The sequence below is a fragment of the Culex pipiens genome, chromosome 3, assembly GCF_016801865.2.
Source record: "Culex pipiens pallens isolate TS chromosome 3, TS_CPP_V2, whole genome shotgun sequence".
NCBI classification, from domain to species: Eukaryota; Metazoa; Arthropoda; class Insecta; order Diptera; family Culicidae; genus Culex; species Culex pipiens.
The window spans coordinates 32,353,453-32,376,109 of NC_068939.1; the positions used below are offsets into that span (position 1 = coordinate 32,353,453).

The 22,657-nt window shown below is 38.9% G+C and overlaps 1 protein-coding gene and 2 non-coding genes across 6 annotated transcripts in view; 1 reads left to right on the plus strand and 2 right to left on the minus strand.

Annotated features, from left to right (window-relative positions):
* Nucleotides 1-20,158, plus strand: part of LOC120420565 (uncharacterized) — an 85,134-nt gene extending 64,976 nt beyond the window's left edge. For all 4 annotated transcript variants that reach the window (XM_052710713.1, XM_039583639.2, XM_039583640.2 and 1 more), the window contains exons 3-6: nt 14,222-14,975; nt 16,011-16,497; nt 16,560-17,415; nt 17,488-20,158. In XM_052710713.1, coding sequence (XP_052566673.1) covers nt 14,426-14,975; nt 16,011-16,497; nt 16,560-17,415; nt 17,488-18,009 — 2,415 coding nt within the window. In that variant the 5' untranslated portion in view covers nt 14,222-14,425 and the 3' untranslated portion in view covers nt 18,010-20,158. The remainder of the gene's footprint in view (nt 1-14,221; nt 14,976-16,010; nt 16,498-16,559; nt 17,416-17,487) is intronic.
* Nucleotides 15,074-15,146, minus strand: Trnav-aac (transfer RNA valine (anticodon AAC)). The gene has a single exon. It is a non-coding gene; the product is annotated as a tRNA-Val (tRNA).
* On the minus strand, nt 15,554-15,624 carry Trnag-gcc (transfer RNA glycine (anticodon GCC)). The gene has a single exon. It is a non-coding gene; the product is annotated as a tRNA-Gly (tRNA).
* Nucleotides 20,159-22,657: the final 2,499 nt, after the last annotated feature.

The window sequence follows — 22,657 nt, forward strand, 5'->3', positions numbered from 1 at the left end:
TTTCGTGAGCTATCTATCACTCTCCTCGTGGCCTGGTCTGGCCCTGGTGACAAACAACGGCGACGGCGACGACGACGCCGGGATGAGCACTTTTTGGCTTTGACGCTGAGATTAGGTGGAAATTGGGCGAAAAAGATGATGATAGCATTGACCTTAATGAACTCTTGCCTGTGTTGTCTTCGGAACGAGACGCAGGCACGCCAAGTCAATGGAGATGTGATGGGAGAGATGTCATGGTGGTTGATCTCGAGTGAGTGTCTTGCGCGGGGGTAATGTATGTGGGTACTTGAAGTTAGAAGGTTGTGAGTAACTACCGATGTTTTACGATGAAAATATGCTGTTCTTCACGAAATCAGCATTTTTTCATTGTTTTAATTGTTCATACAAAAATTTTATGTTCATATCCGTAATCCTCTCTCTTGAAAATAGATTTCCTTATCGATTTGGTGTCTTCAGTAAATAAGCAAATAAAAACATTTGATAGCTTTGAGATTTTCCGCAAAATGAAGAGTACAAATTAAATACGAACGGAATGGTATCGAATCATACTGACTGTAGTAGAGAAGTGTTCTAAGTACTTGTAGAAGAAGTTTTCATAATTTTTTGAAAAGTTTAAAAAGTTAGTTAGATAAGTTTAGATTTTCTTCATGTTAATGAATTTGAATCGGAAAACGGAATGCATTTTCAGATTCTCTGGACAATTTTTCAGTAAGAGAAGGTTAAATAAATTTGTAAATAATAAATATTGAGTGTTTTAGAATCATTTCTCAAAAAAAAAAATCATGTTATAGGCATTTTCAGTAGAACAAGTTTGATATTAAATGTTAAAAATTTCGATTCGTGCATCGAATTCAGTTTAAAATGCGATATAAATCGATAATTTTATAAACAAAACTAGTTTCAACAAATTTTAGGCAAAATTTTGACCTTTTAATAATTTTACCTAAAATTTATGTGTATTTTGTTAAAAAGTTTATAAACTTGGTTAACTAAATATACTCAGAACAAGTTATTTGTTTTACTTAATGCGATTTTTTTTTAGGATTAGGTTTAGCTGATTTTAAAAATATTTAACTGGTCTTTTAATTTAACTTTTTCGATCAAGTATTTAATGACTCTTTCTTCGTTTCCCTACTACTTTTTTCTTTTAATTAATATTCTTTTTCAGTAAAAATCAAGTTAATTTGTAAAACTGCAATTGATATATTATCTATTTATTTTATTTATCTGAACATAAATAACTATTATATAACACACATGAAACATCAAATTGGAGCGTTTGGTACGGTATGTCCACGCATCCTTCCTCCCCTGTAGATTCTGTGAAATGTGATCCGTTCTTAGAATCCTCTCTGCGGTAAACACAACGCAGTAGGGCTGGCCGTTTTTATTGTTGTAATACATTTTCGGGTATTCTCGGATGTACTGCAATTGTTAATATTGACAAGAAAAGTGCTAGCGGCGTTATCTAATCATTTGACTTTCCAGCATGCTTTCATCGGACTGGCTGCGTTTGTGTTCGATTATATTAGATTAGATTAGATTATAAACTTGGGTAACTAAATATAGACATCGATTTTTTTTTTCTTAAAAACTATATTAGCAACCTCAGTAATGGTACATTTGACGTAAAAATAATATTTGAACACCTTAAATCTGATTTTAACAAGAAAAACTATGACTATCAAAGTCACCCCGAAATTCAAAATAAGAATTTTCAACGCAACTATTTTTTTAAACACTATAAAAATCCTTTTTTCAAAAATAATGCATGGAACTTGTGTGGACTACCCCAGTACATGTTTTAAAAATAATAATCTTGATACAAACCTTACCAGTTGGAAAATATTTCAAAAATAAATTGAAATCCTATCAATGTCACCCCGGTTTACGGTTATTGAAAAGGAGCAAAAAAAACAGTTTTCTACACGCTTGTTATTTTAAAAGTTCCATAGTTTCATCTAATTTCTTGCTTTGATTTTAGACGATCTGGAAAAACAAAAAAATCACCCAGGATTTTTAAAACATCTCAGTTAGAAAAATCAAATTATAAAATTAATCTTCATATATAAAAGTGAACTATTTTGTTACCTCTCTTTTAAAACATTGAAATCAAAAATGTGCAATTTGATTAAAAGTTGGAAAATAAACGATTGTACGTGTTTTTTTATATGAACTTTTCAATTTAATTCGTTTATTTCTGACAGCTTTAAGGTGTAACGGGCCATCATCAAATATGGCGATTTAAAATGGCGAAAAAACATCCCGTTCCACGTTAACGATGATACTTTTCCGTTCCACTTTATCCGGTGAAAATTTTAAACTTTTCCGAAAATTGACGATTATTTGCATTTCTACTACGGTTTAAAATATAAAAAAATAATCACTGTGTACAAAACTTCCACGAGAATACAGGGAAACTTGCAGTAGGCTCGAAAAAGCTTTATTTTCTTTAAATATGTGTATTTTTACCATACAAAAACAAGCTCACTTGGTCATTCGCTGCTCTACAATTTGTATTAATGTTTTATGTTTTTGCCCACATCATATTTAAGAAAATAACACATTCAAAGTATCTGTTTAACATGAACTTATACAAACAGAAAGTGAAATTTACTGAAATTATTAACAAAGAATAATTTCCAAAATGTATAAGGGTAATTCTCCGCCAACTCACACAGCAGTTGCCCCGACCCCTCTTCGATTTGCGTGAAACTTTGTCCTAAGGGGTAACTTTTGTCCCTGATCACGAATCCGAGGTCCGTTTTTTGATATCTCGTGACGGAGGGGCGGTACGACCCCTTTCATTTTTGCACATGCGAAAAAAGAGGTGTTTTTCAATAATTTGCAGCCTCAAACGGTGATGAGATAGAAATTTGGTGTCAAAGGGACTTTTATGTAAAATTAGACGCCCGATTTAATGGCGTACTCAGAATTCCGATAAAACGTATTTTTCATCGAAAAAAACACTAAATAAGTTTTAAAAATTCTCCCATTTTCCGTTACTCGACTGTAAAAAATTTTGAAACATGTCATTTTATGGGAAATTTAATGTACTTTTCGAATCTACATTGTCCCAGAAGGGTCATTTTTCATTTAGAACAAAATTTTTCATTTTAAAATTTCGTGTTTTTTCTTATTTTTGCAGGGTTATTTTTTAGAGTGTAACAATGTTTTACAAAGTTGTAGAGCAGACAATTACAAAAATTTTGATATATAGACATAAGGGGTTTGCTTATGAACATCACGAGTTATCGCGGTTTTACGAAAAAAAAGTTTTGAAAAAGTTGGTCGTCGTTGATCATGACCGTTCATGGTCACCCGCGACAGACACGGGCGACGAAACAAATAGAAATGCAAAAAGTAACTTTTTCAAAACTTTTTTTCGTAAAACCGCGATAACCGCAATTGTTACTAATAAATTTGACTTAATTACAGATTTTAATTTAAAATACTTTTTTTCCAATATAGTGTATTGTTTTAAAATTCTAAACTTCATGATTTGCAAGATGGATAACAATAGACGCAAAAATTTGTATGGATTCTCACAAACCTTAGATTTTTTTACTGTAAAATTCTCAAATTTTCATAATACAATGCACATAAATAATTCCATAATTTTCAACAAAGCAAAATGTTTTATATTTTCTCACAAAATTTGAATTTTTGATATAAAATACTAAAATTTTCACGTGTATTTTTATAAAATTTTAATTTTTTTTATTTTAATTTTGGATTTGATACAAAGTAAAATTTTGCATTTTGTTTTTTTTGTGTGTGTTTAAGTGTATAGTTTTGATTTTTTAACAGAATACTTTGTAAAATTAAAAAAGAATTATTGAAAAATGCGTTTAGTGATTTAATAGGCATTCAAATATTAAATTGTTATTAAAATGGGGATACTGAACTCTAATTTGATATTAGAAGTAAAAACGACGATTCGATAATCCGAAGTCCCAAACAAACCTTCGGATAACCGAACTTTGGATAAATGATACTTCGGATAATCGAGTCTGGACTGTATATCATTGCGAGAGGATATTTGTGAACATTGAAAATTGTTGAAAAAGGTTGTGAGAATCGTCGTTTTATATTGCAACTTATGATATATTTTATGTATTTTAAAAGAAATTCGATAATTTGTTAGTATTTTACATTGAAAAAGAAAAATCAATAAGAACTCAGGTAACATGTCTCGTCGTTTGATACCCATATTGCAAATTATTACTTATTATTACTTGTTAAAAAATCTAAAGTGGAATTTAGTCTTTTTTTAGAATGTACTTTCAAACTTGCTATATTACAGATAAAACATGTGTTAAGCAAAAAACATCTAATACATTTTAATTTGAACAAGTTCATTTTAAATTACTTTAAATGAGTTACCGTCGGTTATCGCCAATAACTTATCAACGATAACATTATCGTATTTAGATAAGATTATTTTTATGTAACAGTATTTTTTAAGAATTATGATTGCATTGTGTAAAAACACATCAAATATCGCAATCAGTTCAAAGTTAAAAAAAACTCATCAAGAAAGTAAGTATGACGCTGGAAAAGGTCAAACACATTACGCAACACAACCTGCAAAAAACAGAGTTGCTTGGTCACTTCGCCCGGGAAGATGCACCTTGCTAATTGAAAGTGAAAATGCACGAGCATAAAACATGTGCATATATAATCGATGAGAGAAATTTTTGCGTACACCATCGGCCCATTATGCACACACCACACTGCCGCAAGTGCCGTGGCAATATTCACAAGCTTGACTTATGTATGCGTCGACAAAGTGAGAGCAAAAAAAATAGCAAGCCTCAACTAATAGGGTCTACCAACTACACGACGCGTGTTGCCAGAGCGTACCTGTTTAGTAACAGACATCAGAGACCTGATAAAAGTTGCAATCAAGTTATGCAAAAATATATATCACACACGTACACGCACATTACACGTCATTGAAGAGTCGTCCAGAGCGACTCGTCCAGATTGATAATGAGATAAATAAATATATTGAGTGCTGTGAGAAACGACCGTCCGCGTTACGACGACAACTGTTTGAAAGTAGTAATTACCGATGATGGTGTTGATGAGACACTTCCTTTTTCGAAATGTTCACCACAAATCGACGTTGAGCAGGCAATTTCTGACCAAAAATGGAAGCTTTACGGGTCAAGTTATTTTAAATTGGATGAGCTTATTTTAAATTAAAATTAGTTCTCGGAATGACCACCATCCTAGAAGGCGCTGTTTGCTTAGATGACACAGACATAAAAGAGCAATAGAGCTATCTACGTGCGCATGTATTGCGTGTACGTACACAAAAAAGATTGAGGTTAAATTTTGTCCGGCCAGCAAAATCAAATGGTGCGCTAGTGAAGCTCTATAGAGCTTTATGACGTTTCGCGTACACACACTAGCGCACCATTTGATTTTGCTGTCCGGACAAAATTTAACCTCAATCTTTTTCGTGTACGTACACGCAATACATGCGCACGTAGATTACTCTATAGAGTTATCTACGTGCGCATGTATTGTGTATGCGTACGGTTACTCGATTCGAATGTCAAAATCAGCTGTTTCTTTGCTATACCACGAGCCTGTAGCAAAAAGCTGTGTAAAAATGAAAAAAAGCAAAATCCATGCGAATTTATTAGATGCTGTCACATTTACTCTATGAAATGTGAATTTTCCCAAGAGTCAACTTTGTTGCCATGCGGTTGTCAACTAAATTTTATAACTTTCAAAATATTTTGCAAACATTTTGCCAAACAGATCCTTCGTTTCGCTATAAAAAAGAAAGGTCTGCTTTCACTGGCAAAATTCCACACAAAACTCGCGATTGTCACTAAGGTGTGAAGTTCCGGAAGTAAATTTCTGCAAACGTTCTGAGGCCCAAAACAAAAACTACACGCGGAACTGTGTCATTGTTTGTAACATAAACAGACAGTAAACAACAACATTTTTGTTCGCTCTCTCTGAATTCTTCACGCTTCGACGAACCCATTCTCGAGCAGCAGACTCTCATTTTCCCTTTTTGTTCTGCGATTCCAACGTTTTGAATCGCGTTTTTTTACACGTGTCTCGATAGGAAAAAACATAATCCACTCAGACACGTGTGTGCGCCTGTGAGAGTGACACAGTTTTCACTTTCACGCAATTTTCACTTGTGTGTGACACACCACGGAGCATTGTTGTTTTGTTGCATGAGTCTGCAGATTTGTGTGCGAAAAGGGTACTAGAATGAAGGGAGGTTTATTGTAGTGAGTATGAAAAACACGTGTTTTTCATTTAACACAGTAAAAAACTGAATAAATATCAAGTCTAACTTGACAGCTATTGCACATTAAAAATGCCAATTTTGTTTTACTGTGTAGCAGTAACACATTTTACCCATTTCCCAAGCATGGCTCAACGCGGAAGATAATCTGCCATAATAATGCGTATTGTTACTAAACATTTCTGCGTGTAGTAAAAATTCTAGTTAACATTGCCCATCTCGGGTGAGAGAGAAATTGAAAGAGCAGCGCGCACAAGATTGCCAATTGAGGTTTTGCAGCGCGACTGCGTTTCAAATGTAGGTGGCGCCAAAATGAGGTTACTTGTCTAAAGTCGTATGCCTTTCTGTCGATTAAAGAACAAAATCGCTTATTTCTCATGATTCCCTGCATCAATCTTCATGAAACTGGTTGCAAAAGACGAGAAAAATTTTTTGCTTTAAAATAATGAACATCAACTTTTGGGCGCGCAAAAATTTGTGACCTTTTTCTTTAAAAAACATGTTTTGGAACACGAAAAAATGAGTTTCTCCGTATATATCAATGAAATAAACAGTTATATAGTTGATAACAGATGTGTTAACGTATATTCAACAATTTGTATTGATTTTTGACAGACTTTCTTGCCAAATAGTCCAAATTACTATCTTTTTCTGAATCTACAGTTTTCTCATAGAAAAATCAAACAAATATTGGAAAGTTATACACCAAATTGTTGGAAATAATTTTTCTCATCCGAATCCGGCATAAGTTTTATAAAAATGTTGATTAGGAAGGAAAAAACACATTTTTTCTAAAAATCATAGGTTTACGCTATTTGTTCATAGGTGGCGACACGCGTCTTTTAGCTTTGCTGCAAATTCTCTATGAGAAAGCCTCAAAAGCGGCTCCCAGCAAACGCAATCCAAACTTTGTTTACATCGCGGCATGTCTTGCTTCTGGTTTGCCACTTTGATTAATTTTTGCGTGTAAACATGTGACGCAAAAGCGAATCTGTCAAAACGCGCCATAATGGCGCTCGTGCTATAAAATCGAATCAAAGTAGCCCGCACAGCTTTCACACCAAACGTGTCATCTGGGGCAAAGTGCTCGGTTATCGACACCTTAAAACACCCACAAATCAATGCATAATTAATATTACTAAGCAAGTTTAAATCGCTGCCACCGAAACAATAATAAAGAGTTGTTACGCGGCTTGTGGGGTGCGTGCTTTGACTATGGTCACGTAACGATGGTGACGACGGCTCAATCGTTCCACCTTAAAAAATAGGGGTGATCCCAATGGGCACGGAGCGGCAAATTTTTAACTTGTGTTTGGTATAATTCAAGGTACCCGATCGGTACTTGGCGGCGGCCCCCGAACAAAAGTGAAACGATCGCGTAATTTTCTGGCCTGCTGGGTTTCCCCTTCAAGGGTCATGAGGTGCAGTTGCCGGCGAAGCCTACTGAGCAGGTTCTACCATTACGCTATAAAGCGTTGACAGCGCGACCTGTCAGCGTTGCCATAATGGTGGCGGATGGTGGCTCGTTCGACAGGTTTTCCGCCAAACCGTGCGAACCGAAAAGGTTATAGACCGAACCGATATTGATTTTCTGCCACTGGTTCTAGAGAGGGAGGTGAGAGAGAGAGTACAACAGGCAGCGAAAAACTTATAAGCGGCAAATAACACTTCCGCTCGCTTCCGCTTACAGCGCGTTTTGAATTACTTGTTTTTTTTTTCTTTGCGAATTATATTCTGCACTCACTTCGTTTTTTTTTCCTCACCATTACCGACTGCTCGGTCAGGAAAAAAAGGAAGGGGTTCGATCGCAAATGCCGATTCATCGATTTTGAGTAGTTCAAATGCGATAAGCAGCTCGCTGAGTGCAGATTTAACGCGTTGCTATAAAATTCGCCGGTTACGTAATGGACGGACGCACCCCGCCAGTCGATACTTGGTAGAAGGCATCAATCACTAATTATTCGCGGCTTCTTTTTACGCTGATTTAGCACGCAGAAGGAAAACCGGGCGTAGATATAGGAGCTATACGTGCACCTTTTAGCTGGAAAAAGAAGCGAGCCTCCACGGTTGATTGAACGAATGTCCGGAGTGCTCTCTACGGCAACGACGATGGTGCGCCACTGAGCTGGAAATGGGAAATTTCCGATACGCCGGTAGAAGTTTTCCTGTGCCAGGAGGTTTCACTATAATTGCGTTTCGATATCAGTGCGCGATTAAATCTGGAGCACTAGTTTGACACGACGCCATTATGGCGACAGTGACAGATGTCAAACAAACACGACTGTTGTTACAAAACAATCGCCAGCTTAAAGTGCTTTAAGGTTCCCGCCCTCTTCCGCGGAGATCAACACTAATTTTATTCACCTAACCTACCCACCAACACTAAATTAATTCCAGACCGAACCACCCACCAACCTAACCTAACAAATTCCCTGCCCCGGCGGTTCACCCAAAATTTGTGCCCCCGAAAGGTGAAGGTTATGTCACACGAACAGCCTTCTGGCGTGTCACGGCACAGTTTAGTCTCCGTCGTCACCGGCGCCATGTTTCAGTTTTAATTGTACCTTTCAGTATCGGAATTATGGGAACGTGGCAACCGTGTTGGTTTGTTTGTTTTTTTTTTTTTGCTTTCGTGATGGCACCGAAATTCTTTCCACGAAGGCAAAGGTCACAAAAGGTATCCGGATTCCGCGAGCTAATTGCATCAGGAACTAATCACGGAAGTGAGGGGCCCTGCCCTGGTAGGTTCGTGATTAAGAAAGCAATAAAAATTAGCAATAGAAGAGTTGATGACAGGGTCGCCACTTGCCATTATGGCTGCACGTGACATATCGATCGAGGAAGCCGGTGAAATCGGGGTTGGCCACGAGATTGACCATCTAAACATCACAGAGAGTGCCCAGATGATGGACGTGACTTGCACCTAGTACTAATGTTTACTGTTTCTCAAAGTCAACGTCACACAAGACACGACCTTGTGCACCGGTAAGCGGAGCAGCAGCTTTTTATAGCAACAACCCTCCATTATGGCTAAACTTGACAGTTCGTTTACTGATCGTTTGAGAACGACAAAATGGACCAAATAATGACAGTTCTTGACGAGTATCGGATCAAGGTCTACAACCATTCTCTCAGACAATGCAAAGACGAGATATCCCGATAGGTTCTTACGGTGCGAACAAAGTCACGTGGCGGTCTGCCAGTTAAAAGGCGTTAAATGGCTCGATTAAACCCATGAATTGCCCCTTAAGGAAAACGGAGGGGTAAGGCCGGTTTGCGGTGGCGGACCATTCAATTCAATCGGGGTGGCCATCCGTCCATCCGCCCATTCATTCCGCCGGCGATTTCTTCGTGGCTCGACCAAAAAACTTTCAAGAGACCACGACGGGGCACGCGATCGTGGTTGGTCATCATCGTTTTCGGTGGACCGGTAAATTTATTGTTTGTACAGTTGTGCAGCTGAAGAGTTGAAGACGGGTGGGTGGGTGGTTGACGACCAGCTTGCGAAAATCAAAACAAAGTTGAAACCGACCGCCGGAGAACCAAGGCCCAGAACGGTGCCAGCAGCACGGGACGGAGTTTCTATTGTGGTCGTCAGCATTTGGTTCGATTTCTATAGGTTTCTGCTCTCTTGCAGGCAGGGGTTGGGCTAATTAATTATTCATATCTTGTTCGCAAGGAGGTTACTGCACCGCTCGACTGGCGGTGATTTTTCTGTGTCATCCGGACAATTCGATATGGAGATCGAATAGGGGAAATTATTTTACTTATGGCAGGCTAAAGGTTTGGTTCAGTTTCCATTTAATTTGCCGATTCGCTCCAAACTAATCATTTTGCAAAACTTTTGTAATAAATTTGCTCCCTGAGATTATTCACCAAAAAATATTATTTAGTTGTGATAAATCGGATCATTAAGCTCAGATATGACTACTACAAGTCTCCATACCATGGTATTGCAGTTTGGGGCTGTCCATAGTGCTATGATATCATTCGAAAAAAATTATCACGAGAAGAGATTTTCTGATCGATTTGATGTCTTCAACAAAGTTGTAGGTTATGATTGAGGCTACTCAGAAAAAATAATTACACTCTGAAAAAATCTAAAAAAAACTTTCGCGCATCCATTTTTTGAACTATTTGATATGTTTTACCGTCGACTCTTTGGCTGAAGATCTTCTCGAATATTTTCGAAAATATTTTTTTAGTCTTTGATTTTTCGTTCTGTAATTTGATACCTCCCGCTCTCGACGGCCCCTTCAATATCGACACAGATAGAGTCCACTGTAGTAGACAAATAGTTTGAGTTATAGGGTATGACGGACGATTTGTTGCTGGCCAAGTTATGAATTTTTGGAAAAATTGTTTTATTAAAGTATCGAAAATGCACACAACATCATTCAAAAATAACGTATAAATTTAAAGTTAAATTCTAAAAAGAAAGGTACTTTTGAATTTTTCAACATAAATTGCACCGATTTTGAGTGATAGCAATGGTTAAATTATTCAACAAAACTGTCTTTTATTAATTTTTGAAAAGAGTGTTTTCCTTGTCCACCCTAAAATTCGCTTTTTTGGACATTGTTGCTCCGATTTTTTGTTGCAAAACCAACAATGGAACCATCTGGATCATTTGCCCTTTTAATTAAAGTTATTCATCTTACAGCTTCCTGGAATCATTTGTACTGCGATTATGTATTTATCGATTCACTATATAACTTATATAAATTGCCATAAAATTGCTTATCCTTTTCCTTTATCCTACCATTCCCCCATACCATAAATGATCAAATTGCAAAAACTCACGACACTTACAAAAACTGCATTCACAAAACTCACCACATCAAAACTAATCCGGAGCGTTTGGTACGGTATGTCCACCCATCCTTCCTACCCTGTAGATTCTGTGAAATGTGATCCGTTCACAGAATTTTCTCTGCGGTAAACACAACGCAGTAGGGCTGGCCGCTTTAATTTTTGTATTACATTTTCGGGTGTTCTCGGATGTACTGCAATTATTAATATTGACAAGAAAAGTGCTTGGGGCGTCATCTAATCACAAGACTTTTCAGCATGCTTTCATCGGACTGGCTGCGTTTGTGTTAGATTAGATTAAATTAGATTAGATTAGATTGTTGCTCCGATTTTTTGTTGCTGAGATATTAATAAATGAAAATTACAAAAAATAAACATTTCGACGCCAACATTTCAAAAAGCATCATGTACAAACCATGCGTTTTGAGAAAAACGCATTTGAATGTTGAGCATCAATTTTCAATTCCCATTTTAATATAAAAGCAAAATAAGATGTTCTAATGATAACAAACGATGAAAAACTTTGCTATTATTGATACTTGATCATCCAAATTCAATAAAACATTATTTCCGTAATTTTATTTGAGAAAAACAAACATAACTTCTTTTGAAATCACCAACGTCGATATCACCCTGCTGTCATTGAGGGGGACGCTTTGTTATGATTCGTTTTTCTTCGCCGAATGTACATGGCGCTTTGTTCATGTTGCTTTTTTTTTCGTCACGAGGTTCATGTAGTCTTTTGTTTGACAGGTTGACAGGGCTATATAAACAGGGACTGCTGATGGCAGAGATTTTGTTTATGTTACTTTATTTAAAATCATGATTAAACAGACTTTACTGAAGTAACTTTTGCTCATTTTTGGTGGAAAGGTAGCTTATTAGGAGTACTTTCAGAATATGCAATAACTCAGAAAGTGTCAAAATGTACATGATGCCTTTTGAAATATCGATTTTAAGTTCTGCCCAACTGATCCTCAATTTTGAGTCGATAATATCTTGCGATTTTTAATGTTTAAAATTGAAACTTGCGTAAAATTTTCTCAACTCCTTGAAACAAACATTTTCAGGGTTTAAAAATACGACTTATATTTCAAAAGGGCCTAACTCATATTAATTGTCCCTGTTGAAATGTAAGTCGTGATTCAGGTGCAAAATTGCTTATTTGAACATAAGGAATCGAAAGACAAAGTTTCAAACACATAATCTAATCTAATCTAACATAAACGCAACCAGTCCGATGAAAGCATGCTGGAAAGTCTTGTGATTAGATTACGCCCCAAGCACTTTTCATGTCAATATTAATAATTGCAGAACATCCGAATCAGTTGTGGTTGGGTGTGTAAGTGTAAATTTGGCAATTATATTTTGAGGGGGGTTCGTGGAAATGGAGAAATGGGGATTGGGAAAATGGAGGATGGAGAAGGGGTAGGAAAGATATTTCATTTAATCAAAAGAATATAATTTATATTGGTATGGCATGGCAAAAAAATATGGAAAGATCTCACCAAAACCTGGATATCTTCAATAAGCAGCTTCAATCTTCATTTTCCTGCAACCGGAATTGGACACAGCCTGACGGCGTGACGATCGTCACCTCCTCTAGGTTCTTGATAGTTTTCGGTCGACGAACCGAATCAAATAGAATCTGCTTCCATTTAGGGGCTGTTTAAGTGAAGGGACAGGCTCCGTAGGTTGCGAACAGCTTCTGGCTTTGCCGGAAAGGCTGGAACCATCAGGAAATCTTCACCGTTTCGCCATACGAAAAGGTTCACGGAGAGCTTCACTTTTGTCTTTAGCCACAGAAAAATTCTCTTACAGAATAAAGTCATCCGAAGACCAAATCCGAAACCGTCGTGGAATTTTTGCAAAAATTGGCCAAGAGATGCCAACGAGAAATAACTTGAAAAAAACCGGAAAAAACGTCAAATTTACGGCACCGAAAAAAATTTACGTCCAAACTGGCCCATGGCTATCTTGATCTCTCGAAAGACAAAGTTTCATAGACATAAACAAAATACAAAGATTAAAATCAGGATTTTTTGCGGAGTTCTGGAGAACTGCAAACCCAAGATTTGCTTTAAAATATGAAAAAATCCTCTTTCACAATAGGTTAAATATTCATTTTCTCAGCCTATTTCTATTATCAGCCTATCAGCACTTTGATCATGAATTACAGCTTTCATAAAGTGTTTTTGACTGTTCCAAAGTAATACATAGCTCAAACAAAAGTGAGCAAGCAACTCTCCATTGTTGATTTATCTGAAAATGTTGATTTGATAGCGGAAAACGGCAAAAGTGATGAGAATTGGTCGAACGGCTTAGACTGATTAAAATTGGTATATTTCCCCTACTTTTTGCTGTTAAAAATTGGTTTACATATTGTTTGGATATGGTTTTTTGACGAAATTTTAGATCAAAGGCCGTCAAGAGACGGAGTTCGGTCTTAAAGAGTTAACTATTTTTGTTTTGTAGAGCCTCAAAACCATTGCGACCAATTATAGGAATATTGTGGGTTAACGATAGTGAAGCGAGTTTGATAATTTTACCTAAAATTTAACGAAAAGTAAAACTGTACAATTAATGTGGCTTGATTAAAACTAATAAATTCAAATTATGCGCCGTAAGCTGAACCTGTACGAACAAACTTTACCGGCACGAGTTGGTTTTCGCTGACGGCAAGTCTATCGGAAATTTCCTCAAGCCGGTCACAATATTATTTTACGCAACAGTTGTACAAATTTCCCCATTATTAACCCGTGTCAACGTTAATTTTACAAACCAATCAATTTGATCAGGTGACACTCTGATCGTACGATACCACGCCAAAGTATTTACCTCGTATTATGCCCCAAATAACGCTTAAATAGATGCAAATTTCGCAAAAAAAAAAAACTGCAAGTTTGCAGTATTTTATTTGGAGACAAAAATGGAGCTCGAATGTTAAGTAGAAGGAAGGGAACATAAAGCAGCCATTTTTTAAGAAACCTTTTTGGCTAAGGTCAATTCGACCTCGTATGTTGTCTTAGCTACGACGTTGACACCAAAAATACGATTAATGACCATACTTTAGTAACCACAAACTATCTAGCAAACTAACCGTTTGTTGTTTTTCCCCCTTTTTTGCAGATATTCGTGTTTAATGATCGTTAGTAGCAGTGACCAGAAGATCGCAAAACCCTTCCAGAAACCGTGGCTGTGTGGACAAAACTGAAACAAAAAAAAACTATGAAAACTAGACATAAGAACCACACATGGTCAACGAATTGATCCAGTTAGTGAAACTTAGATTAAAAGTGAAGTTCAAAGTAACAAGTTAGAAAAGCAAAAAAAATGGCCGCCGTAGTGTACGGAAACAGTCCGCGGCACACCAGCCGGCATCACCACTCCGGAGGGGGTGGAGGCCAAGGCCACATGGTGTCGACCCAGCACTCGCCCTACCATCACCACCAGCAGTCGGGCTCGTCCGGCGGTTCGCTGCAGCACCACTCGTCACTGCCCTCGCACCACCATTCGGCGCCCGGATCGATGATGACGGGGTCGGCGATGGCCGGCCTCATCACGCCGCCGACGTCCTACCTGTCCACGTCGACGACCACGATTTCTTCGGTGTCCCACCAGCAGGCCGCCGCCCTCTACTACCAGCAGCAGCAGGCCCAGGTCCAGGCCCAGCAGCAGGCCATCCACTACCACAACATGCGCAACTCGAAGCGCAAGTCCGCCGTGGAGATGCTCGCCGAAAGCAAACCGTTCTACGTCAAGTCGGAAACGGTGCTGGACCGGCAACAGCAGCTCGGCATGAGGGTGGGCGGAGGAGGGGTTGGTGTCGTTTGCGGAAGTGGAATGGGTGGCGGAGGAGGATCCGGACCAGTTTCTGGATCATGTAAGTAATAATACAGTAATCCGTAAAATTACCAAATTTAAAAAAACTCGCAAAATTAATCAATTTCATCGTTCCTTCAATTGAAAAAAAAGCTTACTTGTTTCCGCCCGGGATCGAACCGGGGGCCTTCCGCGTGTTAGGCGGATGTGATAACCACTACACCACGGAAACAGATGGAAATGTGAGCAACAAAGCTCACTATCATTCTACCCCGCTTGACACGACTGGTGGAGACGAGGTTTATGTTTCAATGCTGGTCTGCTTTACCGCTCTCTACATTGGAACGGCGCGAGCATGAAAAGTTTCATACTTCTCTCTTTTCTCATAGAATCGAGCTTTCGCTCATTCGCGAGAGCGCGGTAGCAGAAAAAAGAGCGAAAGCTTCAAGCTCTCTCGTAGTTGCATCAAGAGAGGTTAATTGATTTTTATTCCACGTTGTTATGGTTTAGGCCTGTTTATTTATGGTTGTGAATTGCGGTACAAGTTATTTAATTTGAAATTGATGGTTTATGTTTCAATGCCGTTTAGTTTTAAACTAGTTTTTGAAAAAAGTGCACTAAAAACTAAAAAAGAATCGATGCATCGGCCGGGAATCGAACCCGGGCCGCCCGCGTGGCAGGCGAGCATTCTACCACTGAACCACCGATGCTGTTGTAAGACTGATAACAACAGCTCCAACAATACAAACCTTCCCGAACCCAAATCGTTCGCAACACTTTAACTTCCTCTTCAAATTTACACACCCCACTAAATTCACGCCAATTTCACACTCCAAGGCAAAATTTGATACCTTGCTGGTAGTCCGTAGCGGCGGCGGCATCTGATGACGAATTAATTAAACGCCGAAAATGATTAAATTTGCGGCTTTTCCGGGGCCGGAGAAGACATGTGATACCTCCTTGGCGCTCTGCTGACATGTGTGGTGCCTCTTGGGTGGTTGAAATTGAAACCGGAAAAAGGGGTTAAATTCGGCACGCCGTCCAAGTTGCGCACGTGTTGGGATTGGGTAACTCTGATTACGATGTCTTCTTCCAGATATGCTGTCTCCATCGCGGACGTTGCCTCAAGGCTCGCAGCTGCAGTCAACCTCGCACCACCACGCATCATCCCAGCAGCAGCAGATGGTCCAACAGCGGCCAGCTAGCCGCCGTAGCGCGTCCTCCGGGTCGGACCTGCTGCAGACCAAACTGCGCAAGCTTCTAAACACCGACGGCAGCAAAGAGACAATAATTCCCTCGGACATTGCCCTAAATTCTAAATACGGTCCACCGCAACCTCTGGAGACCAGCTACATCCAGCCGCCGAAGAACTACCAGCAACAGCTGACGGTACATCCGGAACAGCCGAGCGACGTGTCAGTGTTCTTCCCAAGTGCGTTCCTCTCACCGCAATCCCTGCCACCCCATCCCGTTGGTGACGAAGATCTGTATCTGTACAGCGTCGTGACGGACGACTACCGCACCATCAGTCCACCGGCGGAGTACGCCGAGAACGCTTCCCCCGAGAAACACAGCAGTCATAGGTGAGTTCGCGTAAGTTCAGGACGTTGAAATTCTAAGCTAACCCGCTTTCATCTCGTTACAGCCGCTACAACTACCAGCGATCGTACTCGCACTCGCAGGCCGTGGTGCACCAGGACGAGTCGGACTACTCGCCGACGCAGTCGTACAACATCAACAGTCACAAGTCACTGCCGGATCTGCACTCGCAAATCAGTCGCCATTCTCCGCACTCGGAAGCGTTGAGTTGCTGTAGCCGCGGCAATCGCTCGAACCGATCCGGCAGCTCGTTCAACCGGGACTCGGGGGGTTCGTCCGGGCACTACACTCACCACAGTGAACCGTGCTGCAAGCAACAACAGCAGCAGCAGCTACACCAGCAACAACAGCAGAGTGATGGACTCATGGGCGTTGGTGGCGGTGGCGGGGATTACCGTCGGGACAGCGGATCATCCACTCAGCACAGCGGAAATTCGTACTACGCGTACGGAATTCCCCCGCTGCGGTACGATTGCATCGAGTGCCGCGCCAAGATCCGCGAGGAAGCCGACTGCCTGCTGAACTTTACCACGCCCGAAGTTCCGGAAGCGTTCCAGGACGACTACAGCGAAAAGCAGAAGCAAAAGTACTACGAAGACGCGCGAGATCGCAACGCTTCGGCGGCTCGTAAATACTACAAAAATCCTGGACCAATATCTCCACTGTCGCCGGTATCGCCACTCTCCCCCCAGGACCAACAGCAGCTCGATCTGAGTCCTCCGCTGGGAACGTTCAAACGGCAGAAATGCCTTCGGTTCAAGAATCGGGGCCGCCAGTCGGCCATCAGCAATCCCAACTCGCGCTGCGGTGATGGTCGAGGTAGTTCCGCCGCAGATGACGATCGCCGGCCGATCCTGCGCTCCAAGAGCGACATTAGCGATCGCTACTGGAACCGGATGTCGGTAAGTCTTTGTCGTGTTGAGCATTGCTCCACTCAGAGTATTCAAACTATACCTTCTTTATCTCCTTTCCAGGACAAGCAACGCGAACAGCAGAAGCTGCTGGAGAAGCAAAGATCTCGGTCGGACAGCCTCACCCAGCTGGAGCACTTCTTCGACCGGCTCGGGCTGAACGACGAAACGTACGAACGGTACATCGCACCATCCAAGGGTCGCAAGTCTCCGAATTACCACAGCAATTCCGGCAGTGACATCCACCGGCTATCGGCGGAGGACACCGGCGACTCGGACGAATCCAGCGCCGTGTTCTTCTCGGACGTCAGCACGATCGACTCGACGCGCCTACCGGACAGCACTGAAACGAGCAACGAGCCTCAGCCGCTGCTTCCACCACCGTCTTCCCAGCAGCAGCAGCAGCAACAACAACAGGTCCAACAGCAACAGCAGCAGCAGGCCGGAACCGGTGCCGGAGGTGGTCCGCTCAACAGTCTGACCAATCCGGCCATGTATCGGCCGAGCGAACCGCCGTCAATTATAGAACGCAACGCACGTATTATCAAGTGGCTGTGTAACTGCAAAAAGATGCAGCTGGCCTAAGATTGGCCGCTCGGGGCACGACCACAGCCTGCCGAAGGCGTCGTCGTCTCCACCGGGGGATATTCTTCAAAACTGACTCGTTTTAGAACGATTGACCGTGAGGGGGGCCGAACTTACCTGTCTGAGTGGTTTTAACGGGCGTGACGCTAACGCAAAACTACCCATTTTGCGGCAGCTGTCAAAATGACACGTCGTTCGCATCAGTACTCACGAAATGGGTAGCTCTGCTCTCGCAAAACAGGCACGCCACAGACAATAGCCATAGCAACTTCTGGAACCAACAAAGAATTGACTAACCTGTAATAACGGAGAGAAAGAGAAAGAAATCAAACACTAAATTCTACCACCTACGCGAGTAATCAAATTACGCAGAATGTAAACAAAACGATAAACAAATATTTTACACCATAATCACGAACAGAAACAAACGGTAGCCTAGGTCATCATGTTGTAGTTGCATGTAATGAAATACAACATTCAATATATTGCAAAATCTTATAAACAGAACAGCGACAAAATAAAACATGTCAATCAAAATTTAAGCATAAAACAAGTAGAACACATACAACCAAAGAATGAAGTAATCGTCTCGTTGTTTTAACTGGTTTTAAAACGATGAAACGCAACTGGATACAGGAAAATGATGGAACGAAAACGAGTCAGGCGTCAGAATCAAAGTGAAAATATGCAAAAAAAACTAAAACTTTAAAATCGAATAGTTGTAGAGAGCAAAGCATTAAAATGAAAAGTTTTCAAAAATACTAAAAAAAATTACGCTAAGAAGTCACACTCTCCACCGTAGTGAACCCCCGAAGTGTCGAATAGGAACTGAAACCTGAAAAATATGAAATATAAAAAAAATACGAAAACTACAAAACGCCTATCAAAACCCGAACTTACCCGCTCGCGCATTGGCTTCCGCGAAAGACTAAAAGGTGCAAAGTTGGAAGCGCGAATATTTTTAAAGTGTAGTGTTTCTTCCTTTTTAAATGTAAATAACATAAAGTGTCACGTAAAACCCCCTGTGTTAACGCCCATTTCCAAAGCATAACCTCTATATAATTCTGTTATAATGTTTGCGAAAATCTAAAAATTGAGACACAAAATTCATTAAACTTTTTGTACAAAATAACGCTGTTTGAAACAATTGATACAAAATTGCCTATCCGAAAAAAATACTTAGCTTTCAACAAATGATTTATTCCAACAAACAATACAAACACTCATTTGACAGAATACACACTGAAATAAATTTACACCTTTCTTAACAGCACTTGATCGATGGCTAATAGGTAAATTAGACATTTACTTTGAATTAAAATCAACAACAGTGTAACAATTAAAATTATATGAGAACAATTTAAAAAACACTATTTTCTAGTCTAATATATTAATGATGAATCAAATACTTAATTCATGCAAGTATATTACTACTATATGATAATGGATCGAATTAATCTTACTTACTATAGTTGATAGAACGAAATTTAATGAAGAAAAAAAAATACACAGGAAACAAAATCAATACAGCGCTGTTCAAGTTGAAAAACAATATTCACAAAAAAATAATCTTCACACTAAGAGACGCATGACTACACCCAAATAAAGAGAAAATCACTCAAATCGAGTCTGTGTTTTTGTTTCAGTTAATTTCAAACCCCGCTAAATATTAAAACCACGCAAACATACACCGATCGACATCAATTACACAATGAGCGTGAAACAATTGCAAAACTAATCACTGCAAAATCAAACACTATAAAATAACAGTAGAAAAAAAAAGAGAAAAGCTAGCGATACACCGAAAAACTTAACTATAACATAGCAAAACACTGAAAAAAACAACTCCACGTAAGAATCAATAATCCTAACTATTCAAAGCGTAGAAATACATACAGCAAGCAACTAGCGAGAAGATCAAACAAATAAAAAAAAACAATCTTTAATGCTACTTAGTCCCGATTTCGAAATAGTGCAAACTTACACATTAACTCAAAACAAAACACACAAAAAAATACCCGCAGAACAAAAAAGATAACATGCAATTGTGAGAATCGAATCAAAACCAAAACCGAATAAAAAAAAAACAAACAAATGTAACTAATTGCAATAGAGACGTTCCACAAAGCGCAGAGCAAAACCAAAACCGGTCAGTGTATAGAGTGTGAGGCAAACAAAACAAAAATGGTAAACGATATGTAACAGTTATAAACAACAACAACAACAACAAATGGAATAAGTTAATCAAAACGAAAGGAAAAAATAACGTTGGCAGGAATAAAAAGAGCCGAACAGTAAATCAAAATAACAGTCACAAGGCAAAAGACAAGAGAAAAACGCAAGTATGAAGAAAAAAAACTCTCGAAAGTATGAAGATTATAGGAAAAAAAAAACTATAAAAATGAACAAATATATTAATGACATGAAAGTAACTTCTGTTTTGTGCTGCTTTACTGTAACAGTCCGAAAATTCGTTATTTTAGTTATAAAGATTTCTTCACCGCTTCCAGCAGTGTGCGCACTTGGTATGGAACCAAGGTTTAAGGAAAATTTCAAATGAGCAGCAGCGGCAGCGAGAGCAAGCCAGAGAGGGTGCTGAATTTCGCATTCTCTTCGCGATCTTTTAATTATTTTTTTTTATTTGGACGAAATTTTGTCCATGCATTCCCTTTGTCTAAAGAAGCAATTTTGCATCATTAGTTTTTTCATACAAGTCTCAGTATAATTTTGGGGGCTGGTCAGACAAAATGTAATTGTATAAAATGCTGTATCTTGACAAGAGATTTTTTGATTGATTTGATGTCTTGTGTAAACTTGTAGGTTATCCAGATTTTTAAGCGAAGATGGTGTTACGAATGGTGCACCCCCAAAATGTCAAAATAGCGCAGTGTTACCAACATCAGAAAAAAATGTGGCAGCCGTCCCAAATCTTTGACCGAGATCTTTGAATGAATACTGATTTTTCAAAAAATCGAAATATTAGTCGCAAAAAATAAATCAACTTCATTGTTCGATGTAAAATCGAATTTGCAATCAAAGTACTTTAGTGAAATTTTGATAAATTGCACCGTTTACAAGTTATAGCCATTTTAGGTAACTTTTTTGAAAATAGTCGCAGTTATTATTTTTTTTTAAATAGTGCCCGTGTTTGCCCTCTTTCGAAATTTTTCTTTTTAAAGCTGAGAAAATTCTCTATATTTTGCTTTTTTGAACTTTGTTAATACAACCCTCATCCAAACAACCCACTATTTTCTAAAGTCGATATCTCAGCAACTATTGGTCTGATTTTCAATGTTAAAATATGAAACATTCGTGAAATTGGAATTCCGATCTTTTCGAAAACAACATTTTCAATTTTGTTTAATCAAGACTAGCATTTCAAAATGGCCAAGCATTAAATATTACGCCCTTTTGAAATGTTAGTCTTGAATTTAAAAAAATGGTTTTCGAGAAGATTAGAAAATTTCACGAATGATTCATGTTTTAACATTGCAAATCGGAACGTTAGTTGCTGAGATAGCGGCAGGGGGGGGGGGGGGCAGAATGGCCCGCCTAAGTAAAATGCGCCAAAAACCATAGAAAAACATGAAAACTTATGAATTCAGTGTAGTAGGCTTATGCTTTGGGATGTTCCCTTCAATGTTGTATACTTGGTTGATGAAATTTTTTAGCTTAAGGGTGCACAGCAACGAAGGAAGTTGTTGTCTTCTTATTCCAAAATTGTCAAACTTACGGACCCAATCCTGCAACAACGGGATTGTAAAATTAATCAAACTTTGTTGTAAATTTCTTTGTGGACGGTACTTTAGGGAATAAATAAGAAAATATTTTGATAGTACCCGTAGTTTTGAAGATACTAAAATGTCTGGAACAAAAATCTGGGTGCAAAAGCTCTGGTTTATGTGCACCGTTAAAACTATTTTTGAGCCACTTAAAAAAAATGTTTTTTCGACTTCTTTTCCAGGGTGCGGGGCAGAATGGGCCACCTTAGAAAACGAGCCATTTCGTCTAATACAACGTTGAAGGGAGATAAGAAATGACTTAAGGTACCTTTCTAACATAGTTTCCATGAAGTTAGACCACTTTTATAAAAATAGTCACTTACCAAAACAATTTTTTTTGAAAATAGTGTTAATATGTTGGAATAAGACACTATTTTAACAAATAAGCGTCAAAACAACTGAAAAATCAACTATTGTTGCATTAAAGGTGATTTGTGAAGCTACCAGGAGTGAAATAATCCATTTAATCCAAATTTCATAACTTTTGATTGTTTTTATAAGGCATGATAAGGGTGGTCCATTCTGCCCCCAAGTGGATTTTAATTTAACACTTCCACCACCAAGCCTCTAAATAATTTCAAGGTTCCGTTGTTGTTTGTATACCTTGGTAGTAACATCTAGTAACGTTATACGCATTGAGCGCACTTTTTCAAACAATCCAACTTTTCAGAAAGCTTATTTAAAAACCTCGAAATAAACAACATTTGCGTGGTTTTGTCAATAAATTTACATTTTTGCTCATAATTCGAAAAATACAATGAATTCAAACGTCGTTTTCGGTGTGGTGATGTTATTTGACGTCCTTTATAAGACCCTTGCCTTACAGTTGGTCTAAATCCATTCTAAAGCCCAAAACCAAGGGTGGC